At 38.8% G+C, this 17,505-nt stretch overlaps 1 protein-coding gene across 1 annotated transcript; it reads right to left on the bottom strand.

Moving 5' to 3' along the window:
- Nucleotides 1-106: 106 nt before the first annotated feature.
- On the bottom strand, nucleotides 107-15,002 carry LOC122649719 (probable disease resistance protein At4g27220). Its single transcript, XM_043842964.1, has 6 exons — nucleotides 14,431-15,002; nucleotides 12,792-14,304; nucleotides 12,255-12,545; nucleotides 11,962-12,052; nucleotides 499-742; nucleotides 107-386 (listed from the first exon to the last, which is right to left on the bottom strand). The coding sequence occupies exons 1-6, from the start codon at nucleotides 15,000-15,002 to the stop codon at nucleotides 107-109; spliced, it is 2,991 nt and encodes a 996-aa protein (XP_043698899.1).
- Nucleotides 15,003-17,505: the final 2,503 nt, after the last annotated feature.

Raw genomic sequence — 17,505 nt, 5'->3', positions numbered from 1 at the left:
AGAATCTTGTGGTGATAATAACACTGCAATCCTCTTTGTCTCCGTAGGGAATTCCAACATCGGTTAATGTCAGTTCTTCTCATAGATCATCCAAGATTATGAGGATTTATTTCTCTCCTTGAATTTTCTGTTGCAAGAGTTCTGCTCTTCCTGAATCGCTATCTTTCTCCAATTTGTTGTATCCCAAGCTCTCAGCAATTTCATTTTGAATATTCTCCAAAACAGGGTTTTGAGATACAGTGGCCATCCCAATCCGATCAAAGGACCCTCTGTTTTTCAGTTTCGTCTTCATTGCATGCATCAAGGTTGTCTTTCCGACCCCGCCCAACCCATAAACTCCGATGAAGTTCAACTTCTTGTCCTCCAATGCATTTATAATTCCCTCCCTGGCGGCATCGGTGGACTCAAAAAAATTGAAATTAGGGATTGACACACAATCAATATGATGGCCAAATTGATGGCCTTGAGTTTGGAGATTTATAGCAACAAGCGTCTTGCCTTTTGCTTCTTTGGCAAGACGAAAATGAGCACCGCAGCCCCAGAGACATCCATTGTTGTTGTTGTTGTTGTTCGTTAACACCTTCACCTCGCTTTGTGTCCTCAACTTGACGTAACCAACTTGTTACCTCTTCTTTGATCCCTCGTTTTTGGGCTCGAGCGTCGTCCACCAACTTCTGAACATCTGCACTCAAAGTTCCAAGACTTTCCATTTGGATTCTAAGCTCATTGACATTAATTTCTCCTGTAATGAACAAGATAACAAAGACCACGCCAACACGGAGGAATCACAACCTTGGCCAATTCAGTAATAGGACCAACAGCAATTGACAATGCCGCGCAAACTGCCATTGTGGTGATTCTTCAAATAAACTTAACAGAGATGGTAGTTATATGAGCCCCCTAAAATCTGAATCAAGCCGCTTAAAGCTGAAATTCACTGCAACCTCCTTGGACGAGATAAGTACTGAGAGAGAAAGCTTAACAAACAAAAGCTTGTAGACTCATAAACAAAATATAAAAACAGAATAATGAAGTTTTAGAAAAAATTTTCCTCCACCCACGATGAACCACGTGAAGGAATAACTCGACATTCAAAATTACTTTTGAAAAAGGCTGAAAGTTTAAGAAAGCCATCAGCAATAATGAGCAGAGACCAAACCCAATTTGATACCGATTCATTATTACGGTTAAAAATTAAAAAGTAATCCCTAAAACCAGGGTGGGTGGCATGTAACGTCAAGCTTGAAGAAGAAAGTAGGAGCAGTCACACGCATGATGATTAAAGTGTTCTATCATTCCTTATTATTTTTTTTTGTTTTGGGTATGAAATGCTCATCATTCAAACCGATCCCTTTGATGTCTATTTGCACCAAGGTTCATTATTAGGGGTAAATATGCGACCAATCTGTATGATATCGTATCGGTTTTGTAGGAGACCGATATTTGATCCGATATCATGCACAAAAACCATGGTTTGCACTTCGCAAAAGCTTTTGCAAATAAATAAAAGCAATGGACCGATATGATACCGATAGGGTATTGGCACGGAACTGGTATCGAACAAGTTTACCCCTAGTTTTGGTTTTTGTTAAAAAATGGTTTTTTTTTACTATATGTTTTTTCCTAACAAGGATCAAATTCAGGGGAGACCGATAATGTTGTTGACTACAATGACTTTGACAGAGAATTCGTTCTCCTTTGGCAAAAAGGCCATACCCAGCGCACAAAGCTACCGCGTTTAGCAAGGTTTGGGAAGGTCAAATGTACGCAGCTTTACCTCTATTTCTAGAGAGACTATTTTCAGGAATTGAACCCGTGACATATTCAGCAAGTGAACACTTGACCAATCCACCAAGCATGACGATAAACGGGTTTTTTTTTTTTTTTAGTAATGGATTATTTTTATATACATCAAGCAAAAACTTGAAAATAAATAGAGCGTTGAATTTTTGAGAAAAATTTTCCTCCACCCACCACATGAAGGAAAACGACAACGGAATCAAACTTTGGAAAAGTTGATCAAAGCTGGCAGCAAGTAAGGGCGAGGTAAGTAAAAAAGCTTTGCATATAAATTTCCTCCACCCAGTTGAAGGAGAATTGAGCTCGTCGGAGGTGTGCGTCTAGGATTCTGTCAGGGGGCATCCAACGGTTAAGTTGTGTCGCACATATCTCGGTGCACGCCTAGAGATATGTGCGATATAATCCAACGGTTGGCAGTGCTCTGGGCGTTTCCTGCTCCCGACGATCCTGATCCACTGAAGGAAAATGACATCGAAACCTACTTTTGAAAAATCAAATGAGTTGGCGACATGTAAAAGGGTAGTGAGAAAACCTTAGCAAAAGCTTTCCAAATAAAAAAATCAGACTAATGGACTTCAATCTTCATACCAAGAAAAAGTAGGATTTCAATCCTCATACCAAGATAAAGAGAAAGATTCCAAGAAAAAAATAAGTATCAATTGGTTTAGTTTTAGTTTTTGCGGTTTCGTTCACATGTACAAATGAAACCGAATAGATTTTAAAAAAAAAATAATTTCAGTTCTTATAGGATTGTGGAATTTTGAATTAACAATTTTGTTCATATATGCTGTTTAGGTTTGGGTTTTTTGTGTTTGGTTTCGATATATTTGGTTTACTTCAATTCGGTTTGATTTAAATCAACGAGTTTAATTTTAAAATTCATATCAAACCGAATTAAAATTATTTTTCAAAACTATTTGGTTCATATATGGTTTTATCTGTTTGGTTTCTGATTCAATTTTCAGACCTTGATGCTACTAAGATTCATCATATAAACTCACATATAATTAAAGATAGTTTTCCTCCACCCATAGAGGGACAGTTCACCCACCATCCTAGGATTCACCAACCCCTCTTAGAGTTTTTGCATGTTCCAAAATACCCTCCCGATACCCGTTCCCGTCGATCTCATTCACTGTGGGTAGGGAGAAACTCCGTCCATTAATTAAAGTGCTTATCATTAAGACCAGTCCCAATTTTCAGACCTTGATGCTACTAAGAATCATCATATAAACTCACATATAATTTTCAGACCTTGATGCTACTAGCAAAGTTATATGATCTGGAAAAGAAAAACAATTCATGGCAAAAGGAAATAAAGGGAAAAGAGGCGTGGGGTTACACGACCATGACTTCTTCAAAGCTTATGATCATCAGGAATAGAAGAAGAACACAACAGTGGATTGTGAAATCAAAAGACTCAAAACCCAAGCATGGGACCTTTATCCCCTCAAGTGCACCAAAAAGGTACATCTGACGGTGCACATGCACTTGAAGTAGTCTTTTAAACAAAAGCACTTTAAGGTGCACCATCACATGTACCTTTTTGGTGCACTTGAAGTGTACTGTACTTGAAGTGATAAAAATTGAAATTGCTCTGGGCACATAGGCAGGAGGTGGGATCTTTATCCTCTCAAGTAGGGGTGCAGTGTCCAGTGCACTTACGTGGCACATTAAGCGATGCACAACACTGAGAGGGTAAAAACCCATCAATCTCCTAATTGTGTGCACCGTCCAATGCGCCACGTAGCCCGCACATTTAATGTTTGAGAAAACTTAGGTTAATCAGTCACAACCCTTGTGGTGAAACAAGTGACACCAAGGTGGTGATGTCTATTGGTCATATCCTTTTCTTCCACTTCTCTTTTAGTCTTCTTTACTGTCATACACTGTTACGGCAAGCATTCCACCACTCAAACTCTTACTGTTGGCATCTCTAGGTGATTTCAAACTTTCTATTTTGCTATTAATTAATCTCTAACATTGTTACTCAGTCCTATCATATTCTGTTAATTGATTTCAGTAATGTTATGATTTTATTCTATTCTGCTGGACAACAACCTAGCTAGGTAGTGTTTGGTATGCATTCTTGGAATGCTTTTTAAGTCGATTTTGCATTCTCGGATGATAAAAATAATTGTTTTTATCATCCGAGAATGCGAAATCGACATAGAATGAATTCCAAGAATGCATACCAAACACAACCCTAATTTAAACTTTAATCCATGGATTTTAGGAATCTGTCCATCAGTCGAGGCTGTTGATACTAAATTATGTTATTATCCTCCATTCCCACTCTACTCAACATAAACCGTGTGTTCATTTGATGGCTAGTTAGTGGGTTATATTAGTTTTCTATACTTCCTATTTTGTTATTGGAGAAACGTTCTCTACGTGAGAGGTAGGGGACACACCCAGACACATGGGGGCGGAAATGACTGGTGCACCCCCCATGAATGGCAAAAATTTCGCCCCCAATGTGCTGGTGAATGGGCTCTCATTGGCTGCTATGAGCAACGTGGCCCCTATGTCCCACGCAGAGAACACTCCCCCTTTGTTATTTTTGTGATTTACTAATTTATGTCCATCTTTGTTTCTCATCATACAACTGTTAATTTCCTTTGATATTTTTCTCATTTAAGGGTGTCAAACCGAAATCTAACTGAACAGTTTAAACCTAAAGTACGAAACCGTTCAATAAATGGTTTTGTTTTAGTTTCAAAATTGAAACCATTTAGTTAAATGGTTTAAACCAATCGTAAACCATTTATAGTAAACATAAACAAACCCCACCAAAATATTATGGTAAAGATAAACAAATCCCACAAAAAATTCATCAGGTTCATCATTTCAATGTGATTGGTCTTTTTTCCCCAAAGTATTGTCATCTTGGGAGAAGTTTCAAACAAATTCGTCATGGGCAAGCATGGGGTGAACGCTAGGGCTCCAAGTCCAACTCTGTTCAAATTTCAGCAAATGCTCAACTCAGTGCAGCCCAAGATGCACTCAAATTGTTAAATCCGTACCCAAAACCCGGTTTGAAACCCGATTTGACCACCGATTTGGTTTGAACCTTTTGTGTAGAACCGGGAGCGGAGTACACTCGTGAACTGTGGGTTATAATACTCAAGCCATCACACAAGACTGTCAACCACGAAATAGGGAAAGTTGTCGAGGAAAGATTCACCGTCAGAGACAAGGGGAAAAATCATCCACGAAAGCATATTCTTGGAATTCTCTTATGATGGGGATTTACGGGGCCCGCACCTGAATTGCCCTTATCCACTTAACGATGACTGGGAGTAAGTCACAAACCGCATACCATTAATAAGCATAAGAACTAGAATGGGCTTAGGCTGAGGACCTTAGCCTCTTTCTATTTGTAACTAGAACTTAGGCCATGGGCCATGGGCCATGGGCCATGGGCCCAAGTGGATCCAATGGCCCAATGACTTAAACTAGACCTTAGGCTTTCACCTAACCAAATAAGCCCCTAAGCAAATGGTCCTAAGGACTTAAGACTATCCAAACATGACCTAAGACTAAAGTGAGGTAAATAGGGACCAAACCACTATTCACCTCACAATAGAAAACCTAAATCGTGGAGAAGAAAGGAGAGAAGGAAAGAAAGAAGAAGAAGAAAAGACCTAAGACTAAAAGTAATGAACCACTATTCACTCACAATAGAAAACCTAAATCATGGAGAAGAAGAGGAAAGAAAGAAGAAGAAGAAAAAGAAGAAGAAAAAGAAGGAAGAAGGAGAAGGAAGAAGGAGAAGAAAGGAGAGAGGTGGAACCCAAGCTTGCTCTCCTACATTGGTGAGCATTCTCTCTCTCTGTCTCTCACTTCCTAATTTATAGACCTAGGGTTTGGAATTTTGAGCCATGAATGCTTCAGCTACCTTATTAGAAAAGCCACTAATGGCAAATCCTTGATGCTTAACTATGAAGCACCTAACCCTACCTTAAACCCATTCACCCTTCTCCATTTATGAACCCTAAGTTGGGGATTTATCTCCATTTATGGGTTTCACCAACCCTCATGGAAGACCGTAGTTGTGTGGTTTGAGGGGTGTTAAATAACATTGATTAAAGACACTTCCAAACCCCAATATCCAAACCCATGAGTTCCCTTCCCATGTGTATTTTAATGGAGGAAAACCCAATCAATCTATCATTGGGTTTACAAACCCATGTTGGGGGTGTGCTATGGCACCTTGATTGAGTCGTTTTCATGGCCAAAGAGACCTCTAAAAACTCCTAAGAATACCCCATTTTACCCCAAGGTAAAACCATTCTTAGAATGGCATGAACAGTAAGACTGGCACATGGACAGGCACATGCAAGTGCCTGTCCCTGAGAAACTAGATCTGCCGGTGGGAAGTCCGAGAGGGACAGGCACATGGACAGGCACATGCAAGTGCCAGTCCCTGAGAAACTAGATCTGCCAGTCCCTGAGAGGGACAGACACATGGATAGGCATATGCAGTGTCAGTCCTGAGAAACTAGATCTGCCGGTGGGAAGTCCGAGAGGGACAGGCACATGCAAGTGCCAGTCCTTGAGAAACTAGATCTGCCGGTCCCTGAGAGGGACAGATACATGGACAGGCACATGCAAGTGCCAGTCCCTGAGAACCTAGATCTGCCGGTGGGAAGTCAGAGAGGGACAGGCACATGGACAGGCACTTGATATAGCCTTGTTGTATGTGCCGGTCCCCTATTTCAACCTTGTTTGATAACTTATGGGGCCCAACTCTTCTAGCCCTAAGGCACTAATCTCTCCCCACGTTGTACACCCTCTTTAGGTTGACTGACCCGACTCGGGGGCGTATTAGTATGTGGGACAGTGTACTTGGCATTGAACGTCGATTTGAAGAACTCCGTACTGACGATTGACTGAGAATCAAGGTGAGTGAGTTAAGCAAACGTCTTAATTTATGGAATGTTTGTGTGTCGTGTCTTGCGAATGTCATTCATGCATGTGTGCTATAATATATAATTATTGGTAAGATATAGGACGATATAAATGTTTAGATGTTAATAGGACTTTACATTCTTGTCTTGCGATATTATTTATTTTATTGCACTATGGTGCGAATGGTATTGGATTTAGTTATGGGACTCGAGTGTCGGTTGGTGCTAGACTTGGGGATTCCATAATATGGACTCACTCATGGCATGTAGATCTAGGGCTTCGAAAGCGGGATCCAAGTGTTGGTGGCTGCTGGACTTGAGTCTGCCGTACTTCAAATTCCATTAGAGTTGTCCATTACATTAGGTGGAAACGGGATGGTGACCGACCGACTGCCTTCGGTATTCACATCTCATACTTGTATACGTACGTATGGGTTAGAGGTGAGAGAGGATAGCCGACCGATCGTATTTTGATATCTATGGACTCGGCCTCTGACCTATGCACATGCGTACCTCACTCATACAATAGGTGAGTGCTGGCTAGGATAAATGTTTACCCAGTACTATGACCCTTACCGACAGGGGATTAGGTGTAGGTCAAATCTGCGGGTTCCGACCGTTATTCGGGTATACCCACCCGGGAAGTTTGGGCACTGGCCGTATTTTGGGCCGAACGCCAGGACGGGATTTGACTTGGGGATTTGCATATATCTCTTGGTGGAGACCTGTACAGCAGGCTTCCAACGCAACTCGGATTTGTCATCGCCAGTATACCATCCGTTTATGGTACCGATGTCGGGGATGCTACCTAAGGTATTGCTATAGTACTATACCTGACTTAGTTGTGTGTTAGGTGGATAACAATAAAACTATACATTATCATTTATTCATGTAGCATGATTGTAAATTGTAAGTGATGTACGGTCTACCTTGGTGGTATGGGACACCTTGGTATCCGTCCATCATGTATGGTTTGTAGTCAACCCCATTCATTATTATTATTGTGTATGTTTGTGTGGCTTAGTCAGCTCATTGGGCTCAGTTGGAGCTCACTCCTCGAGGAAACATATTTTTAGTTAATGCAGGTACATTCGAGCAGGACGGTACGGAGTTCAAGACTCCTGAAGAAGGTCATGAAGAGTGGTGGACTCCGGAGTATGAGGATCATGGACCGGAGTGCTACTGTGAGATGTGTTCCACGAGGGAACAATGATTCTTGGCTGGTGACCAACTTTTGTTACACTTTGATAAACTATCTTCTGATTCAAAGGTGTATTCTTTTTATTCCTTTCTTGATAAGTGTATTTATTATACAGTGATAATACATAGATCCTGATTAGAACGAATTGTACTTGAAGGGGTAAACTTGAATAAACAATATTTTATATGCTATCACCTAGCTTCTGCTAACTCTGATGTTATTAATATTAGTCCTTTCCTTTTACCTATTATTTGTCGTTGTGAATGAGTTAGTCTTGGATATTGCATTAGTGATTCTGGTGGTTGGAGAGCGTAGTTGTATGCTCCGATTGCATTTCCTGTGGTTCAGGGATGGGGGTGTAACACAAATGGACACCACCTAGGCAGACCTGGGTTTGGAATTTGATAATGTTTGGACCAAATTTAGCCCAAATCAGTTTATCCTAGCCCAATGTGTTTCAACGTTGAGCCCAGATTCAGCCCAACCTACAACCTAGCTACCTGTGTTGTGAGAGGAAGCAACTGTCAATGTGAAATAAAAAAAAAAAAAAAGAAAACCTCGCATGGAAAACAAAGTCGGTACCAGTTCTCACTTCTTTTTTAATTTTAGAAATTAAATTTACAATATATTTAGAAGTCCGAGGATGTATGCATAGAAATTTTAACTTTCAATGGAGATTCCATCCTGGGGATTGGAACTTTTTTTTATTTTTTATGAAAGTGTAATCACATAAACCACACACTAATTCCAAAAGGTTAACCCATTTTTAGGACCGTGGAATAGTGGATATACACAACACACACCACACTCACACACCTGATGTGGGATTAAACCCACATACCCCTTCATTTTTTTGAGGATTGAAACTTGGATTCACAAAGAAGCTGTATTAGCGGATTCAAATGAATGGTTCACTAGAAGCACATGTCTCCCATATTCCTTTCTATATTCCTTTCTCCCAAGAGATGTAATGTACCTTGCATTCTAGAGATGGCCTGGTCCAAAGAAAATTTGAGAAGTAGGACTCCAGCTTCTTTATGACACCTCCTGAAAGGGCAAAGATACCTGACCAATATATGTAGCACCCTTGGAGGACAGAACTGAGGAGTTGCAACTGGCTTGTAAAAGACAAGAAACGAGTCTTTCATCCTTCGAGCTTTCGCCTCACCAGATCCAAAATAGAGGAGCAATCTGCCAAGGAAAACTTACTAGAGATAAGAGGGGGACACCAAGATACTGAATAGGTAACTTAGTATTCACAAAGCTCGTCAATTCCAAGAGTTGCAGCCTGACTGTTTGGATAAGGCCCCCTAAAATAATAGAGGACTTAGCTCTGTAAGTTGTGTCAGTTGATCATTTAGTCTCATCCCAAATAAGCTGAACCCTGGAAATTCCTCATATACTGACACAACTTGCAGTTGCTGCTTCTCACACTAAATACATTCTCACCAAGGAGAAGGGAGAGAATCAGTCTCCCTCCATAAAAAAATATATAGAAATCTGATCACTCATGAAATGTTATAAAACCAATAATATCTCATAAAAATTGAAATTTTCACTTCTAATATCTAATAAACGGTAAACAGATTACATAAATCTTCAATAAACACAAATAACCTAAAATATCTCTATATAACTCAAAATTTTCACCCTATATGGATGTTTGAGACATTATGACAAGAGTAAGAGATCGTTGCTTGATCGTGTAGCCTTTGCACCAGTGTGAGGGCCAATGAAAATGCGCACAGGGGTATCAACACGGATGGGATTTTTTTATTTTAGAAGGAGTTGAGTGGTAATTTTGTATGTTTACATCTCTAGACACAAGAGCTACACGACCAAGCAACGTTCTTTTTCCCTTATATTAAATAACATAAATACCCCAACTTATGGGGTAAAAAAAAAACCACACTCTTTTTTAGGGGGGAGCTGAGGTCAAAGTGAAGATTCCCTTAACCTTTTCATACACTAGTAGCAAGGCTCGTAAGAATTGTCCACCCCTATTATTTTGTGGATATGATAAATTTACCTCATCTTCAAAGAAGTGGAGTGAGGTGATAAATGGGTAAAAAGCTACCCATTTACATCCTTCTCCCAGTTGTAGCTATGAAGTGGATCATCAGTGGAACTCAACTAGATCTGAGGTTAGCAAAATTGCAACCATGGTGCATGTTTGGATATGCGAATACATATTGAGAAGACTCTTGATGGATGAGAATTATTTAGGACCCTAATTGGGCTATATATGTTGTAAAAAGTAGAAGATGAAATGGTAGGTTAAATAGATTTGCAAGTTACTAAGTGAAAAGAAAGGGCAATCTAGGTATTTAAAAACATGAGGATAAAAGGAGATGTAAAAGTTTAAAAGCCGGGTAGTATCAGAAAATAAGTTTAAAGTAGAATAGTTTTAGAAAATATAGGCTAAGTGTAGGGTAGTGATAATAATTGCCCCTAACATATATATTGTGATATGTTTTTTTCTAAAGTTCCTGAAGTAGAGATTCCTTCACTAATGAAATTAGCATAAAGAATGTTGAAGCATCAACTTGGCTTCATGTGAGCATATCATAGAAAATGTCCGAGATGAATTAATAAATGGGTCTGTCTGATTGTGACTGAGTATGTGACAAAATCAGTTTTAACCAAAATTATAATGCCCATGGTATTTATTAAATAGTGTAATTTCATAACCAAACCTTATAGAGAGTGTTTTGAGAATGGATTTTCTGTATAAAATGCATTGCTATGCTATAATTAATAGTTATCAACCAGAAGAATTTATATTCTCACAAAAAAAAAAGAATAAAAAGTTTTATTTTTAAAAAAGAGAGAGAGAAACCAGCTCGATCACGTTCACGTATGTGAATGTACGAGAACGGCTCTCAACTGTTTAGAAAGAATCCATTTTATGGGACCCACATGGATTGATTCCATCTGATCGAACAAATGGGAGCCGTTCACGTACGTGAGTTCTCATATGCTCACGTACGTGAACATGAGCCCAACTCGAGAGAGAGAGAGAGTAATATGACTTTGAGCTCAATTACATGCCGGTAAATGTTTTTATATTTGCCATGGGGAGGAAAAAAAAAAAAAAAAGACTTACAATGAAAAGAATCAATGAGGTCTTAACTAAAGGTTGAGAGTAGACAACACATCCACAAGCTTTGAGATCCAATAGAGTTCCAACATGGAAGCTATCGTGGCATGTACGCAGGGTTTTAGTTCATAGTATCAGTATTGCTATCGATATCAATATCGGCCACCATTTATAACAAAATGATACCGATATGTATTGAAAGATCCCAATTGACTGAAAGTTCAAAAAACATCACCTTTTTCACCAATACCAACAATATGTATTGGTATTGTATCAGTATCAATATCAATCAATACCAATATTGGTATGAATCAGCCAATACACTACTGATACCGTAATCCATACATTTGCAAGTTTGTTTTAACAAACCATGGAGTACTTTAGCCCTTATTATTGTCATCATCATGCATCCTACAAATTGCATCGGGTGTATGTTCACTAGAATGCATATATATCGGATTCGACTCGAATATTGCTATATCCGCATCCGATTAGCTATCGGACAGATTCGGATGTGCTAAACGGAAACAGACACAGATACGGATCGGATATTTTATCCATTTACATGTAAATATAGCTTTTCGGATAGCTATAGCCTATCCATATCCGCATCCGTTTAGCTTACGGACGGATTCGGATAGTGCTAAACGGATACGGAAATGGATTTCAGCTATTCATTTACACCCCTATATATATATATATGAAGCAGTTTTCTGTCTGGGAGTGTGGCCTACGCCAGCACTCCCATGTGTCTATCTCTCTCCTCCTTAAAATAAGGGTGCAAAGGTGTCTTTTCACATGGGAAGGAGAGAGATAGACTCATGAGAGTGTTGGCATAGGCCATACTCCCGAACAGAGATCTTTTTCCTATATATATATATATACATTAATAAGCCAATTTAAAGGGATTGGACAGAAACATACCACAAGGCAAAGAAGTAACGCACCTGCTTCATAATTCATCGAAATCCCCACGAATCCTCCGACTCGAAAAAAATATTCGAAGGGGGTTTCCAAAGTATAACCTGTTGGATGGCTCTAAAATTAAACAAATCATGGACTTCTGTTGTACCACATACTGAATGAAAATATTTTTTAAAAAGAATATTATTTTTGGTGGAGAGAGAGAGAAATTTGTGTGTTGATGCAAAACATAAAGTAGAAGAATCGAATCATGTTATAATAGGTCAAGAAATTAATAGTGAACTATGCACGATTGATGGAATAACACACAACATACCTCCGCCCATTGTCGAAGGCGTTGCTCGTCATTTGGTTCATCCCACTCCAACTGATTGAACCATCTTTCTTCAACTTCTACCTCGATCTTCCTTGGTCTTTGCGTGCTCTCCGGACTCGGACTTATAGGGAACTTTCTCAAATTGGTGCAGTCATAAATATACAATCTTTCTAAGACGGGGAAATCATGGACTGACACCCCTCCGCATAACGTTGAGAAATTTAGCAATGAACTCAAATCAAGAACCCTTAATCGAGGAAGCACCACCTTATCCACCGCCTCTTCTCCCTCCTTCATAAATATTTCCTCTAAATCATTGCAAAGATAAATTTTAATTGCCTCTAATCATGGGAGACCCTGAGCCATACTCATTTCAAAGATGTGCTTCAAATTGTGACACGTTTGAATATGTAGGACCCTTAGGTTCTCTAGGGTACCCTTTCGAAAAGGTCCATGGCAGATTGTCCTCAAGTTTCGTACGTATTCGATTTTTATTTCTTCCAACATATTGAATGCGAGTATAGGTTCCCCTCCTACCTCAACAATCATAATCTGCTCTAGATCATTGCATGCAGAAATGTGGAGATATCGCAAGTTGTTTAGACCACTCCCTCCACTAAGTTCTGGATAAATGTTCTTTGGACCGCCACACTTTTCGAGAAATAGCTGCTCTGTCCATCTCAGCAACACCTCAGCCCAATTGGAAAGTTTAGGGATTGTTATTTCCCAAAATAACATCCTAGCTGCATAATTACGACGAAGGAAAGTTATTTTTATAATCTCAATTTCTGATCGTCTTCGCGTCGCACTGTATGTACATCCAATAGTAAACTTCGTCAAGTTTTGTGCATGCAAAGAGATGGTGTTGGAATTGAGGCATTCTATGTTAGATACCACTAATTTAAGCTTTGTCAAACCAGCCAAGGATGTAATCTCAGACAAACAAGCCTTGCTATTATTTTCTGATTCTTCAACCTCCCACTCATCAAAGCTATCGTCTAAGTTGAGTTCTTCTATGCCAGATAACCTCGATAGGACTTTTGGGGGAATAATCAACCTAAGGTTTCCTGACAAATCCAAGGACTTAAGATTTGTCAATTCCCCTACTTCTTGTGGCAAAGTGCTTATGTTGCAATGACTTAGGTGGAGTTCTTCTAAATCAGATAACCTCGATAGGACATTTGGGGAAATAATCAACTCAGGGGGGATATTTTTTGAAAAATGCATATCTATATTTCTTGACAAATGCAAGGACTTAAGATTTGTCAATCCCCCTATTTCTTGTGGCAAAGTCGTAAAGTCGTAGTGACTTATATCGAGTATTTGAAGTTTCTTCATGCTCCCAAGCAACGACAAATCTAAAGACGACGCAGGCAACTCCTCCTCTTGTTCCCACAGGGATGATGTATATCTAATTTTATATCTATTTAGACGTAACACTCGAAGCTCCGTCAACCGTGAGAGTGAGGATGGTATTGAAACAATTCTTGTATTTAGGAGATCTAGAACTTTGAGTGATATCATACCCTCAAAACATGGATCAGGGATTTCCCTCAGAGATTCATTATCTCGTAATGATAAAATCATGAGTTGGGAGAAAACCAACTGTTCAGCAGGGAACTTACTGATTTCATTTTGCATTAGTGAGAGTCGCTTGCATGTTCTCAGCGTCAGCTTCCCCGCATTGGGCCACTCCCTCAGATCTCTTCCAGCTTCTACAACAAAGCCATGGTCTTCCTGTGCAATCAAAATGGCCACATCTCGAATAATATCATGCATCCTGACACTTCTTCCGTCAACATTTAACAACAAGCATGACTGTTTAAGTGTGTCCAACACCAAATGCAACCTGTTTCTTGCTTCTTTCATGTTGTCAATATCTTCAAATATATCCTCACTTAACACATATGGAAGCAAATCATCCTCAAAAATAATAAAATCTTCGGGAAATAAACAACAAAGCAAAAAACAATATTGTGTATCATCGCCTCTGAGAGAATCATAACTAAATTTTATGGAGTTGAATACTTCTTTTTGCATACCTTTAATTCTGCATAGCATTGACTTCTTCATTTGGTCAAGTGCATCATTCCATATGGCTCGATCCTTATTCTGTAGTGCCTTTCCAAGTGTAACTAGTGCTAGTGGCAAACCCCCACATTCTTTAGCAACTTACTTGGCCACCGGATGCAGCTCGGAGGAGTCCACGCAATCACCTGCGCTCACTCTAAATAGCTCCCATGCATCTGCTTCCAATAACACCTTCACTTCAACTTTGTATTGGGTGTTCATTTGGTCACACACATATAAGAATCTTGTCGTGATAATAACATAGCAATCCTCTTTGTCTCCATAAGGAATTCCCACATCTTTTAAGATCAGTGGTTCCCATACATCATCTAAGATTATGAGGATTCGTTTCTCGTGTTGAATTATCTGCCACAAGAATCCTGCTCTTCCTGATTCACTATCTTTCTCCAATTTGAACCCCAAGCTCTCTGCAATTTCATCTTGAATATTCTTCAAAAGAGGGTTTTGAGATACAGTGGCCATCACAACCCGATCAAAGAACCTTTCTTTTTTCAGTTCCTTTGTCATTGCTTGCATCAAGGTCGTCTTTCCGACCCCGCCCATCCCATAAACTCCGATGAAGTTTAACTTCTTGTCCTCTAATGCATTTATAATTCCCTTCCTGGCAGCGTCGGTGGACTCAAAAATGTTGAAATTAGGCAAAGTAGCTAACGCCATTGCAGTGATTCTTCAGATGAACTTAACAAAGGTGTTGGTTATATGAGCCCTGAAATCTGAGTCAAGACGTCGAAACTCAGCAATTTCCTTGGACGAGGCAAACTAGTAAAGTGAGAAATCTTAACAAAAGCTTGCAAATTAAAAAAAACAGCACAATGGATTTGGAGAAAGTTTTCTTCCACCCACGTAAACAGAACAATGAATGAGCTAGCGGGTTAGTGAGAAAACTTAGCAAAAGTTTTGGGAAAAAAAGAAAAAAAAAAAGCAAAGAATCAATCATAATTTTGGATCATACACTCTAATATGGAAATAAAAGAATCAAATCAAGATAACATATATTGGCTAAAACCGTATTAGCTATCATCATGTAAACCTGAATTTAAAACTTGACTACTACCATGGCCCAAAAATAAATAGAAAGCCACATACATATTTAAAACGAAATAAGCACAGAAGAATGGCAGCAATAAGATTAAAATAAAATTTACCAAAAAAATAAGATCTTTAAAGAATAAAGATACATTATATCAACAAAAAAATGAAGATAGATGGATACCTCGATGAGCAATATCACCTCCTTATGGCTTCTTGGTTGTGCTCTCCTCAAGGATAGTATTTCAGTTCATGAAATATGTTTCTAGTGTAGAGATGATCAATTGGTCATCACAATGACTCTATTTATAACTTAAGGGTCATGAAACTGACAAGCTTTTCTTACATAGTATGGATTAAAATCTTCTGCAGTGTGGGTATTTGGCGGTGCACCGCAGCACGGCACTAAGAGCTCAACACAGGAAAGAAGCTTCATCCAACGGTGTGAGCTCGATGCAAGGCAATTTTTTTTTCTTCTTTTGTTTCTTCTTGAGCTCGACACTATTGGATATCACATCTTCAACGTGTCGAGCTCTCAGGCCTGCAATGCATTTTTTGGTGACCATTTGATAACTTTTTAAGGGACAACTCACCTGGTGAGGGTTCTATCCAAAGTATTTTTATTTAACGATCCAAAATCTACGCTAATTCATATGTTGGGACCAAATAATGAATTATTGAATTTATTAAGAAGGAATTGGTTAAATCAAGATAGAAGAAAATGATATAATAAAAATTATTAAAGGGAAAAAAAATGCTACGTGGTAGCATGGTTTATGTAATCAAACATAAGATCTTGTGAAATTACTCCTCAGCCTCCAATGAAGTAAAAAATTATCTAGACATATGCCCCTGCATGCACTTTCATTGGCTCCCGTGATGGTAGTGGGCACGATCTCTTACCCAAAATTAAAATATCATCCCCATTGATTACTTACCCAGTTGACCTTGGAGAAATCCTAATAGGCTCATTGTGGCCGGTTTTCAGGAAAAACTCTCTTTTGTAATGGAACAGGTTTGAGCGAACCTATGTGAACAAATCAACAAACAATTAATAAATCAAATATTATATCCCTCAAATTGGTTGTTAAGTCTTTTTTTTTTTTTCTTTTTTTTGGTGCTAATAGGTGATTTGTGTTATAAAAAAATTAAAGAAAAAATAAAAAATTACAAACAATCTGGACACACCAGCCACTCAAAGGAACGAGGAGGCAACTAGGAGGCCAACCCACCTACGACAAAGCCATCAGCAGGAAAAGCAACACAGAAAACACTCGGCAATAGAGAAAATAAACAATTTAAAGAAAATGAAATGAAATGAAATCTGGACATGCCTGAGCTCAAACCAATTGTAAATTAATTCAAAAATCAAGAGGTGATCTGAGTTTTGTTTGAAAATCAAGGGTGATGTGTAATTTACCCAAAAAAAATGTAAGATAAGTTCAAGGATAGAGAGAGAGAAAAAGATTCCAACAAAAACTACGAAGAAGATAGGCATTAATTGATTAAATTTTAAATTTTTAATTGAGTTCATATGTACAAATCGAAATCGACTTAAAAGAAAACTAAAATTAAATTAAATCGAAATTATTATTATTATTATTAAAAAAAAGGTTAATTCCAAATGCCCCCCTAAAAATGGCCAATCGTACGATTGCCCCCCTGAACTTTCGCTAATGCAATGTGCCCCCTGTTTTTTAAATTAAGTACCAATATAGTACCTCCCGTTAGTCTAAGCCGTTACGTTCTAACGTCTGGCATTTTTGGGATAAATAAACATACCCCCCTAAGTGGACCAAAAAAAACAAATGCACCCCTAATTGTCTGACAATTCCACCTGGACCCCTCAAAATTCCAATATACATCCCTAATTCACAACATAAGGCCATTTTGGTCCATTCCGTTAAATTCAAACGGAAACTACTAACTTGACGACGGTGAAAGGACAATTATACCCTTTAATAAAAACAAGAAAAAGGAATTTATAAAATACCCAAAATACCCATCCCTTTTTGCCCTTTCATCTTTTCTCTCTCACTTTCCCTTTCACGATCGAGACTCTGCAACCTAACTGGTGCTCAGCCAGTGGCGTCCAACCCCTCACCCCCGTCTCTTTCATCTTCTCTGTTCA

This window comes from Telopea speciosissima, chromosome 2, assembly GCF_018873765.1.
Source record: "Telopea speciosissima isolate NSW1024214 ecotype Mountain lineage chromosome 2, Tspe_v1, whole genome shotgun sequence".
Lineage (NCBI taxonomy): Eukaryota > Viridiplantae > Streptophyta > Magnoliopsida > Proteales > Proteaceae > Telopea > Telopea speciosissima.
Note: the sequence above shows the minus strand (reverse complement) of the source record. Positions and strands in the feature narration are given on the sequence as shown.

Bases quoted from the DNA above. Each gene is read 5' to 3' on its own strand.
- LOC122649719 (XM_043842964.1), bottom strand. From the start codon at position 15,002: ATGGCGTTAGCTACTTTGCCTAATTTCAACATTTTTGAGTCCACCGAC. The intron at 12,053-12,254 runs GTATGTTGTGTG...GTTTAATTTTAG, and splicing joins GCCTTCGACAATGGGCGGAG to AGCCATCCAACAGGTTATAC. The intron at 387-498 runs GCAAGACGCTTG...CGATGCCGCCAG, and splicing joins TCTTGCCAAAGAAGCAAAAG to GGAGGGAATTATAAATGCAT.